Below are 12,246 nucleotides of genomic sequence, written 5' to 3'. Positions count from 1 at the left end.
AGCACAAGACTACCAGAAAGGGGAGAAGTTGTGTTTGTAACATGCAATAATGGGATGAGGTTGCATACAGACGGAGAGAAAGTAGAGGAGAGAGGAGCTCAGTGCATCATGGGAAATCCCCCGGCAGTCTAGGCCTATAGCAGCATAACTAAGGGATGGTTCAGGACTACCTGAGCCAGCCCTAACTATAAGCTTTATCAAAGAGGAAAGTCTTAAGCCTACTCTTAAAGGTGGAGATGGTGTCTGCCTCCTGAACCCAAACTGGAACCTGGTTCCACAGGAGAGGAGCTTGATAGCTGAACGCTCAGGCTCCTAGTCTACTTTTGGAGACTCTAGGAACCACAAATTTCAGTAGTCGGACACACCACACACCGTAATGTTTAAATTTCATTATTATGATTAAGTGTTAGTATAAGACCTGTAGGATTATCTGTGTGTCATGAAGCCTGCACTCCAGTTTATATGTCTATCACCACTGTGACAATGCAAGACAAACAAGCACAAACACACGCTGTCTGTGATACTTGACACACACACACACACGCGCGCGTGCGTGCCTGATTTCTGGTTAATGGAGAGGGGAGGAGCAACACTGATCTTGTGATCCAGGTGAGAACAGGGAGGGAACCTGAAAGTTCAGTCAGTTCAGGCTCCAGTTTGAGTCGACAGAGCAGAAGGAGCAAACCTGAAGGCTGAGGCAGGGTGAGTGTTAATCCAACATTTTTATTATTTTACTGTCAAAGTCTCTGAGTCAGTTTCTCCCTGTGGACTGTAGAGGAAAGAAATGTTAGAGTGAACTCAACACTTTGATTCATCTGTGGACACAAAGTTGTGATTGGCTGAAAAACACATTAAACCTAAAACAAGCACAGATTTAAAGAAAAGAGAGCAGGTGGAGTTCTGACTGTTTTTTTTAAACTGTTTATATATATGTGTGCGTGTGTGTGTGTGTGTTATTTCCTCTTCTCTCAGTCTTGTTTGTGACTCTTGAACAAACTTGTTCTTCTTGATCCTTGTGAGCTCACAGTCAGTGTCACTGTTTTACCTCTCAGACTGCCTGAAGTCCAGAAGATGAGGGTTTGTGTGGAGGAAGAGGAGGACAGAGCAGAGTCTCCAGGATCCAGCTGTCTGTCTATGAAGAGTGACCGGTCCAAAGCTGATCCTCTATTATTCAGTAATGAACCTGGACCCTCAGACACAAAGTAAGAGTCTGTTGAGGATGAAGACAACAATGTTCTGCTAAAAAAATTATATTCATGTTGCAGAACTATTAGTGCAGATACTTTTTCAAACTAAGATAGATCTGATTTGTTTGTGCGGCAAAACACCTGAGAACCTCCATTTCAGAATTTACACTTCAAGAAAATAATAATATATTTTGCCTTCATGTTGACGTCACTGTAAAGATTTAGAACGATTCAGAATCTGAAAGAATCTGTTTCAAATGTGCAATTCTCTTTTTACAGACCAGCTGTTATGATCCACCAAATGCATCTTGAATCAGTTCATATTATAATTTTTCAACATGTGCTAAAAAAGAATTTGTAGAAAAGCTTTGCTCACCTTGATTCTTGAGTCTAATCTTTAGCTGACTACATATTTAAAATATGTTCCATGGTTAGTAGAGAGTGACAGAAGTCATAATGAGAATGACATACAAGAAAGGAAACTATCGGGACTTGAATCTGTTACACCACTGTTACATGCTATGTGTCTTAAACTGCTGGTCTACCCCGATTATTTAGACCACTTCTAACCTCAGTTCAAAGCTAACTCAAGTTGAAATGAAAGGAACAATCATCTTCACTGAACACTTTAACTGTTCTTCTACACAGTGTCGGACAAATGTGGATATTTTTCAACAACAAGCAACAAATCAGTCATGTTTGAGTCATGTTTCTGTGGAGGAGCAGACGTCTTTCTCTACTTTGTGTCAGGACGTCCTGAAGGATCCAGTCTCTACCAGCTGTGGACACTGGTTCTGCAGACAGTGCATCACCTCATACTGGGACCAGTCTGCTTCACCAGGAGACTCCTCCTGTCCCCAGTGTGGAGAAAGATCCAGAACAAGAGCTGGACTGCAGACAGCCGGTCAGATCAACACTGTACAAAGTAAGACTGGACATCTTAAAAATGTAACCTGCTACATTTCATTATGTTTGTTAACAGAATTACTATAAGTGGATTCAACCATGTGTATACAACCCAAAAATGTCAAGAACCATGCAAGTACATGAACATCAAATAAACTGAAAGGTTTTAAGTTCTATATTTAGTTTTTGAGTTTAAGGCTGAAGATGTGCACAGTTTATGCTAAAGCATAAAGTTTTTGTTGAGTGGTAGCTGTAGGGAGTGAGTAGAAAGCCGATTGGCAGTAGTGGAGCGAAGTGAACAGACTGGAGTGTTTGGTTTGACCATGTCCTGGATGTAAGATGAGCCGTAACCATTCGCACCATGGCAGGCAAGTGCCGGTGTCTTAAATCAGAACGAAGTCACTGGTAGTCAGTGCAGGGTTCAGAAGAAAAGACCATCTGAGCTGCTGCATTCTGGATGACCTGCAGAGGACTGATGGCACATGAGGCATACCAGCCATTTGTAAGTTGCAGGAGCCTAGGCATGAAAAGAGCCTCCTGGGTGAGGCACTGGCTCTGACCAGCTTCAAAAACCCTGACTGAACTAGAACTTTACAGAGGCCAACCTGAGATGGTCTCCTCCCTCAAACCAAAGCCACATCTAGAGCTAAACTGATTGGATCAACAAGTGTCTGTGCTGCTGACCAGAGAGAGAGCTCTCTTATATTTTCTCTTTATCCCACCATAGAAAATAATTGGGTTTTTTTTTTGTAGCAATTGGGGAAAGAGTTTGAATTTCTTTGTGCAACCCTGTGTTGTAGAATAAAAAATAAATGAACCTTGTATCTGTCAGTACTTTTGTACTTTCTAACTGAATCTCTGTGGTTTGGATTTTACTCTTTGTCCTGTGATCCTATTTGAAGGCTAAGAGGTCAGCTTTCTCCTGTTTACTGTTACTTTGGTTACGTCAGAGCTTTGTACATTTGCTGCTGAAGTTGACTTGACATTTCCTGCTGCTGCTTCACATAAAGTTTTACATCGGCAAACCAGCAGGAGGCTTTTATTGTGAAGCATCTACAAAACATTGGGTTTATTTGTCACAGAGATTTGAAGTGTGCTATTGAATAAAAACAGTTCTACGGAGCAACACATATTCTGTATTATTTGTTTGGTGGATCAGTTTTAAATAGCACAAGAATGAAAGAACAGCTACAGTGAACTTTTCATATCAATATCAAACTGAGCCTGTTGCCTCTGCTGTCAATCAAAACATACACCAACACACAGTCAGAGGCTGAGATTGATCATTTTATTGGTCATAAAAATAATCACCAGATTGTCAAATTGACTTTGTTTTGTCTCAAACTTTTTTTCTCTGTTTCAGTCAGTGGTGGTCTGCAGGAAGTTTTAGATGAACATAAGATCAGTCTGAGGAGGAGATGTGAATGTGTGACTGAAGGAAGTGATGAAACAGGAAGTGGAACCCTCCTCAACAGGATCTACACTGAGCTCTACATCACAGAAGGACAGAGTGAAGAGGTTAATACCCAACATGAGGTGAGGCAGCTTGAGAGCTTACAAGATGGAGAACCTCCATGAAACTCCAATCAAGTGCCACGACATCTTTAAAGCCTTACCTGACCAACGAAGACCCATCAGAGTGGTTCTGACCAACGGAGTCGCTGGTGTTGGAAAAACCTTCTCAGTGCAGAAGTTCACTCTGGACTGGGCAGAGGGCTTGGAAAACCAAGATGTCAGTCTGGTGATTCTGCTTTCGTTCAGAGAGCTGAACTTGATCAAAGATGAGCAGTACAGTCTTCTCACGCTGCTCCATGTTTTCCATCAAACATTTCAGAAGGTCCCAGCAGAGAAGCTCGCTGTCTGTAAACTGTTGGTCATCTTTGACGGCCTGGATGAAAGCAGACTTTCACTGGATTTCAAGAACAAGAAGGTTGTGTCTGATGTCACACAGAAGTCATCAGTCAACCTGCTGCTGACAAACCTCATCAACGGGAATCTGCTTCCCTCGGCTCTCGTCTGGATAACTTCCCGACCTGCAGCAGCCAATCATTGTCTTGACAGGGTAACAGAAGTACGAGGCTTTACTGACGCCCAGAAGGTGGAGTACTTTAGGTGGAGATTCAGTGATGAAGAGCTGTCCAGCAGAATCATCTCACACATCAAGGAGCCTCCACATCATGTGTCTAATCCCAGTCTTCTGCTGGATCACTGCTACAGTTCTGCACTGGGTTGCACCAACTATGTGTAAGTTCAAACTTAGCCTAGTTTGAATGTAACTTAAGTCGGGGTTTACGTCCTACTAACGTTTTAAGGGTTGCACCAGCTGAAATACGTCAGCTCATTTCGGTTAATGAAGCAAAATGCAGATCACAGACTGGTTAAGTTATGAAGGTATGAATTGAAAATGTAGCGAAATTAAGAGTAGATTACTAGCCCAAATGGATTAAAGAGTAAAAATATAAAATAAAGGAACGTGAAAAGGCAATGACTTCCATCCATCCATCCATCGTCAACCGCTTATCCTGTACAGGGTTCGCGGGGGGCTGGAGCTGACATCGGGCGAAAGGCAGGGAGGCAATGACTTACTTTTATTTATTTATTTTTGCAAATTTGCGTTACTTGTAACAAGTTACTACCCAGCCTGCTGCAGGCGCCCTCACTGATCTCCTTCCTCTTCAGGAAGGTTGTAATAACAGTAGCACAGAAGAAAAGTCTGTAATATTGAGGCACTTAGCTGCTTTCAGCAAACTTGTTTCTTGTCCCTTAACTTTTAAAGGGACGTAATTTTCTGCGACACTGTTTTGATTAGTATGGACTTTATGCCAGAGTAGCACCTTACGTCTTGGTGGTGCAAACAAACATCAACACAGCTTAAGTCGCAAACTAACTAGTTTCAACGTATTGTTTAGTGTGGACTTTGCACCCTAACTTAAGGTAGAACTTGCGTATCACTGGTGCAACAGGCTGCTGGAGCACATGTTGACTACAGACCAGAGAGGAGAGATGCCCTAGACACTGGTTGACCTGTACTCACACTTCCTGCTGGTTCAGACAAAGAGGAAGAAGCAGAAGTACGATGAGGGACATGAGACAAGTCCACAGGAACTGATGAAGGCTGACAAGAAGGTTCTTCTAAAGCTGGGGAGGCTGGCGAACATCATGTTCTACCAAGATGACCTGGAGCAGTGTAGCAGTGTGGTCTTGATGTTATAGAGGTCTCGGTGGACTCAGGAGGTCTCGGTGTACTCAGAGATCTTCAAAAGAGAGAGTGTGATCCTTCTTCCAGAAAATCTGAACATTCAGGAGTTTCTGGCTGCAGTCTACATGTTAGGAACAGGAACACACAGGTGCTGGAGGACTTCCTGGGAAAAAACATTCTGATTCAACCCTGGATGTCTTCCTGATGGGAGCAATGATGAAATCCCATGAAAGTAAAAATGGCCACATCGACCTGTTTGTTCGCTTCTTTTACGGCCTCTCTCTGGAGTCCAATCAGAGACTCTTAAGAGGCCTGCTGGGTCGGACAGACAACAGTCCAAAAATCACCCAGTAAGCCATCAACAACCTGAAGAGGATGAACACAAAAGGAAAGCAAAACACTCACCGTCAGCCGGGCTGTCCCCACAACACTTTCTTTTCTTTTTGGTACCTTGATTTCCCTTTCTTTCGGATAGACATGACTGTCACAAGACAAGCCGTTACACTCCTTGATTAGACGTTTAGAGATGAAATCCTAGTGCGGCCGATTTAGTCAGCTAATTTTAAGTTATGAAACTACTTGCTTAGCAATAAAACATTCCAGGATTTTCAAGAGCCCTGGGTCATCAGACCTAAATCATAGCTGTTTCGAAACACTGCTCAGCAAGCAACAAAACACCAGTGCCACGTGACTATGGTTAAGCAAAGCTTCAGTGTGTTTCTCCCCAGCCTTGTCAGTGAGACCCATATTATTCAAAGTGCAAATGCTGATGCCATTGCAGAGGTTAAAAATTTGAGACAGATGCTTTTCTTCCAAGGACAGTCGCACCTGAAGGCCTAGGCCTATTTGGCATAAAAGTGCCTACTTATGTATGCCAGCAACAGACACCCTGGCTGTTTCTCAATCTGCGTTCTTGTCTGTACTTGTGTTCTTGTGGACTTGTGAAACATCATAAGTCGCAGCCAAAGTACTGTTCCAATTCAAAAGTCTGCATCTAGTGTGTTCTAATGTGTTCTCGCTCCGCCCGTTTTCCCGTGCCTGCATCAGTGGTGACTTGTGTGGACTTCGGATCGCCAAATAACCCACAATGCATTTCGCCGCCAAAAGCGGAAATGTCGGATGAGAAAACTCTGTAACTTATAATACTGCTGTTCTTGTGTCACATATATATTTATTATTATTATATTATTATTATTATTTATTATTATCACGTATTTTAAAAATTGCTACGATGTTTTCGGAGATGTGAGGTCCCGCCCGCTAATGGGTCCGGCCGTCATCAAGTCCGCTGCTGTTCCAAATGCTGAATGACTGACTGTGAGCTCCCGATCCTGGGAGTTTGTACTCCCGAGCCAAACATGCCAAGTCTGAGCTTTAAAGTACAGAAGTCCGAACTATGCGAACTACGTATTGAGACACCAAAAGCGCTAGTAGCTAGCCAGGTAGCTAGGTAGCTATGTTAGTATAAAAGGCATTGACAGCTTCCCAAAGCACCTTACCATTACCCTAACTATCAGGGTGTGTGCCTAAACCTAAATCAGCGATTGTATGCATGTTGACCAGCTAACCTGACGGCCAATGTGCACAGCTATAGCGTTAGCCTTGAGTCTGAGGTGCTACTTTGTTAGATTGTTGTCAAATCAGAAAAAACTGTACTGTTAAAGAAGGTTTTTCATATCTTAAGTATATTCCTATTACATCATAGTGAAAGTTTAATCTCCAGTAATTAAAAACATTTTGTATATTGACTTGAAAGATTTTTGGATCATTTTGAATTGGCAGATTTGACTGAAAGAACCACTTTTGTGCATGTGCAGAACAGATCTGGCAGGCGGTACGGATTTGACACCAGGGATGGGCTGTGTCCGAAATACCCCCAACACCCCACTACCGAAAACCCCCTCTACTCACTATATTGGACTATAAGTGAGCTCGCCATTTTGTAGTGCTGTCTGAATGTATAGTGATAATTATATACCCTATAAAGTCCACTCAATGTATCCCAGAATGCATTTTGAAAAGTAGTGTACAATCGATGGTCACTAAACATCATGCATTGCGCGACAGAAAAACTGATCGGAGTAGTGTCCGAAAGTATTGTTTTAATACTGCGAGTGAGCTCACTATGTAGTCCTCTACATACAACTCCATACATAAGGGTATAGGGAGAAATGAATGAGAGGGGATTTAGGACACAACCACTGACAACTGCTTCGTAAGCTTTTCCACGCGGTTGGAGATTATCCACTGTGCATGCAAAACAGAATTGACAGCACCAAATAAAGAAAAATAAAGAAATGTAAATTTACTTATTAGTTCGTTTTGTTTCCTTGTTTATAATATTTCCCGTCTTGAGCATAAAGCAAGGAAACAAACATCAGCTTTCATATTTGGTACATACAGACTAACAGAAAAACAAAATATGATTTGTTTTTTCTTTTATCAGATTAAATGGAATAACTGAATGATCGGATGATACACGGACTCAAAAGCCAACATGTGTGCACCAGTTTTCAGATCACCCTTAACAAGCTTTCAAACCCGAAAAACAAACTAATGCACTGGGAGAACAGTGACAAATTTGAAACTGAAACATTGTTTGCGCAACATTGTAAAAAAAAGAAACAAAAGAGTGTGTGTATAAAGAAGGAAAACTCAAATACAAAATAAAGTTTGCAGAGAACAGTTTGCAAACCTTCAAAACTTGGTTTTAGGTCTTGCAAAACTTTTTTGTTAGATTTTGAGTTTTCAAACACTTAGTTTCAACCTTTCAGAACTTTGTTTTTAGTTTTGATATATTCATCCCATGCAATGGCGATACTTTACCGCTGGGAGGCTGAAACACTCTTGAGACTGCCGGGAAAAAGAAGAAAGAAGAAGAAGAAGGGCTGATGGGAAATCTTGCTTGTCAACTTCCAGTGAACTGATGAACTGTTGTTCACTTCTTCCTAGTTACACAGTTCATAGGTCCCTTTGTACTGAACAAAGTTGGGAATCTCAGTTAATGGATGAATACCTGTGCAGTCCACTTAGCAGCGAACTTCTGGGCGATCTGAACGCACACTGTTGTTTCGTTGGCGCCCCGTCAATGAGCTCGAGCTTGATAACCAGCTGATGTTGTGGACAAACTCAGCGGCCATTCACAGAGAGAAGCAGCGTCAGACAGTGAATCACAAGTGTTGCAGGTTTGTGAGTGCGCAGTTGTTATACTTGAGTCAAGTGACTGTATTGTTCTGCATGCACCTCGCGGCTGGTACAAAAATATATATAGCTCGAATCATTTATCACTATTAACAACTATACATTATCTCTAATAAATGTTTTAAATACACATATCGTGTCATGTAGAAAAACGATTCAGCCTTTTAAGTAGATTACCCATCCACATCTTGTAAACACACGACTCCAAAGACGAATCAGAAAGGTATGTTTTGACTTTTTAATGAACAACAACAGAAAGAGGCTTTTCGTGGGGACAGCTACGTTTTTCTTCCTGTTTTAAACAGCTGTCGTATCTACGACAACCACGGACGCATTTGGCTGACGGCCACCAGTTAACAGGGCCACTCGGCAAAACTCTGCGTAACAGCTGTTCGCTAGTTAGATGTTAGGTGAAAATCATTTAGCTTCCGATAGACGTGATTCGGAAAAAATACTCAGGCGACAAGCGGTGTCACGAAAGAAATGCGTCTGATAGATAGACAGCAGGTGATGCTCCCACCGGAAGAACCACACGTCCTCGTTTTAAAGTCACTTTCTTTCCTGTTACCATACTGGCATCGTGAGCGCGCTCCGTTTGTCAGTTACAAAATCGTCTAGTTTTTGCTGAAAGTGAGTAAAAACATTCTTTAAACTGTAATAGACATTTAGCTTAATTGCTAAACTACAAGTGAATGATATTTCAATGAATTTGAATAACGTCATTGACCAAGAATGTAAATAAGCAGCCAGCAGTGTGTCATAGCCATGCAGTAGGATAACACCTTTTGCTTTCACTTCTGTGGAGACCAAAGGACGAAATAAAGCGACGACTTTCGATTTTGAAATGACCAGTGTTCACGTATTATTGAACCTATAAACAACTTTCTATCTGTACAGTTGGTTTTAACATTTAACCCATGTTGACAGTTTTGCTCACATACCTACGTTAGAGAGGGGCAGATGACTCTAAAGTTTGTTTCCCTCCTGTACATTATTGTGCCTGAGTTTATATGAAATGATTATTTCAGGGCACTGTTTTTTCACACAGATGAGTCAGCTAGGGAAGAGGATGGACAGGTATTACAGCTATATATATATGAGAGAGAGAGATTCAAAATAGTTATTGTCATGGTTGATGTCATTTAATAATTATAAATTATAATATTTAACAACTATAAAGTATTAATTATTAATAATTATTTTTATATAGAGAGGTGGCGACACTTGTCTTTGATTCTTATTGTGATAAGTTATTGTCGCGGGTCCTGCTACTACAGCCGCCATAACAGAGACCAGTGATTATAGATTGTGTGATTGCAACGCTGCTGAATAAATGACCACCCTACTAAATTTCACATGCTGTTTAAATCCATGCGCAACCAATGAGTTTCTGTGCGAGCACGGAAACACTCAATGCTTGGCGAGATCTCTGTGTGTCCTTTGTGCATGCAAGCAAATGAGAGAGAGATAGAGGCAGGCAGAAAGTGGTGAAACAGCTGAGGAAATATATATAAGTGGTTAGTGCTAGTAAACATTTCCCCAGTACAGCACATTTTTTAACATTTTTAAGTGTTGATTTGAGAAGCTAAACTGATCAACAACTTAATGTCGGCTCCTGCCTGCTTGGTCTAAACTTTTTTTATCATTTAACAAACAAAAAAATGTTCCAAACATTTCTAAATGAACTTAGAAACACAAAAGAAATATAAATTTGCCATTATAAACAGAACTGAACTGTTTTAATGGCTGCAGTAGGCTAAAGGCTATATTGGGGAGGAGGAAAAAACACGGCCTCCGGTTGGGCTCGGGCTGGGCGCTCTGATAAGCTGTCGGACATGGGCCGGGCTAGGGCTGGGCGTCTCGGGCCACGGCCAGGCTAGGGCCCAGATCTGAGGCCCGTGCAGGGCTCTAGTGTGTGTTACTTTCGTTCTCTCTTCTGTTAATCTCTGTCTTGTTTTTTTCAACCAACTTGTTGTTGTTGTTCTTGTGTTCTGAACTCACTGTCAATGTTACTGTTTTACCTCTCAGACTGACTGACGTCCAGATGATAAGTGTTTGTATGGAGGAAGAGGAGGACAGAGCAGATTCTGCAGCATCCAGCTGTCTGTCTATGAAGAGTGACCAGTCGAAAAATATTCCTCTAGCCTTCAGTAATGAACATGCACCCTCAGACACAAAGTAAGAGACTGTTTATATTGTAAACTGACCTGACGGAAGATGATGCATTGAGGATGAACTCAAAATGCTAAAGATTATATTATGTGCAGAACTATTAGTGCAGATACTGTTTCAAACTGACATAGATCTTATTTTATTTCCGCAGCAAAACACCTGAGAACCTCCATTTCAAGTAAATATTCATATTTTGCCCTCATGTTGACGTCAAAGTAAAGATATTCAAATCTGAAAGATGTTATTCATTTTCTTGTTCCCAAATATTTAGTTGTTGTGCATTCCCAGATCAGCTATTATAATCCACCAGATGTTATTGATGATATCAATATTGTTCAACATGTGGTGAAAAAGCATTTATAGAAAAGCTTTGCTCTCCTTGACTCTGTGTGTTGATGGTTTGAGTTTAATCTTTAATTGACTACTTGTTTAAGAAAATGATCCATGGTTAGTAGAGAGTGACAGAAGAAATAAAGGTAATTACTATCTGTCTGTTTGGAAGCAGAAAAGTAACGACACTTTTACTGTTCTCTGTGACCGTCTGAGCTTCTACACGGTGTCGGATATTTTTCAACAACAAGCAACAAATCATTTTATTTCTAATGAAATGTCTTCACAGAGAGAGGAAGAGGAGTCATGTTTATGTGGAGGAGGAGCCGTCCTGCTGTGCTTTGTGTCAGGACGTCCTGAAGGATCCAGTCTCTACCAGCTGTGGACACTGGTTCTGCAGACAGTGCATCACCTCATACTGGGACCAGTCTGCTTCATCAGGAGTCTCCTTCTGTCCCCAGTGTGAAGAAAGATCCAGAACAAGAGCTGGACTGCAGAAAGGCAGTCATAGCAGCTCTGTACAAAGTAAGATTGGATATCTTAAAAATGTAACCTGCTACATTTCATTACATTAGTTTGTTTAGAGACTTAAAGGCTTGGGTGATCTTCTCTATTTTTATATCGTCTGATCATGGCTACTTGTGATCATCCATTGGCGATCTGATCGCGGGGGGCGGTGTTATGTTGCAACATGCCAGTGAAATGCCAGCATGAAAGAAATAGGCTCATTAGCTTTAAGAGAAAACACCAGAAACATCTGTAAATGCACAGTGCAGTGTTTCCCACAGAATTATTGTGTAATAGGCAGAGGTGGGACCAAGTCAACGTTTTACAAGTCCAAGTCAAGTCTTAAGTCTTAGCACTCAAGTTCCAAGTCGAGTCCCAAGTCCAGACCAATCATGAGTGCCAAGTCTGAGTCAAGTCTCAAGTCAAGTCCAAGTCTTAAACTTTGAGTTTCGAGTCCTAAACAAGTCATAATGCTCTCTTCATCAAATTTAAAACACATTTCAAAGTTTTTTTCAAGTTAAAAATAAAACACTGTATTGAATGAAACATTAGCCTGTACAGAAAGAAGGCAGAGGTGCAGTTTCACACAACAATTTCATGAATTAAATTAAATGTTCATGTAGGGCTGCTAATTATTTCGGTCAATATTGAGATCACAATTATTTAACAGGATATCTTGCCTTAGGAAACATTAACTTTTGAAATGTAATGGTTTCTTTTTAAAAACTAGGCTATATATGCATT

The 12,246-nt window shown here is 41.2% G+C and overlaps 1 protein-coding gene and 1 long non-coding RNA gene across 2 annotated transcripts; both read left to right on the top strand.

Moving 5' to 3' along the window:
* Window positions 1–650: 650 nt before the first annotated feature.
* LOC119888080 lies at window positions 651–3,516 on the top strand. The gene is made up of 4 exons (XR_005441842.1): window positions 651–702; window positions 1,053–1,202; window positions 1,836–2,112; window positions 3,457–3,516. It is a non-coding gene; the product is annotated as an uncharacterized LOC119888080 (long non-coding RNA).
* Window positions 3,517–3,650: 134 nt separating this feature from the next.
* Window positions 3,651–11,570, top strand: LOC119888079 (NACHT, LRR and PYD domains-containing protein 12-like). The gene is made up of 4 exons (XM_038698514.1): window positions 3,651–4,337; window positions 10,522–10,671; window positions 10,817–10,843; window positions 11,285–11,570. The coding sequence occupies exons 1-4, from the start codon at window positions 3,655–3,657 to the stop codon at window positions 11,568–11,570; spliced, it is 1,146 nt and encodes a 381-aa protein (XP_038554442.1). The 5' UTR covers window positions 3,651–3,654.
* The last annotated feature ends 676 nt before the right edge of the window (window positions 11,571–12,246 follow it).

Source organism: Micropterus salmoides, unplaced genomic scaffold, assembly GCF_014851395.1.
Source record: "Micropterus salmoides isolate LMB-PRFRI ecotype aquatic unplaced genomic scaffold, ASM1485139v1 Ms_hic_scaffold_4734, whole genome shotgun sequence".
NCBI lineage: Eukaryota > Metazoa > Chordata > Actinopteri > Centrarchiformes > Centrarchidae > Micropterus > Micropterus salmoides.
This window is presented reverse-complemented; position numbering and strand designations above follow the sequence as displayed.

Coding starts and splice junctions, on each gene's coding strand:
- LOC119888079 (XM_038698514.1), top strand. CDS start 3,655: ATGGAGAACCTCCATGAAACTCCAATCAAGTGCCACGACATCTTTAAA. Junction 4,338..10,521: donor CTGGGTTGCACCAACTATGT/GTAAGTTCAAAC, acceptor TTTACCTCTCAG/ACTGACTGACGTCCAGATGA. Junction 10,672..10,816: donor CATGCACCCTCAGACACAAA/GTAAGAGACTGT, acceptor TTATTTCCGCAG/CAAAACACCTGAGAACCTCC.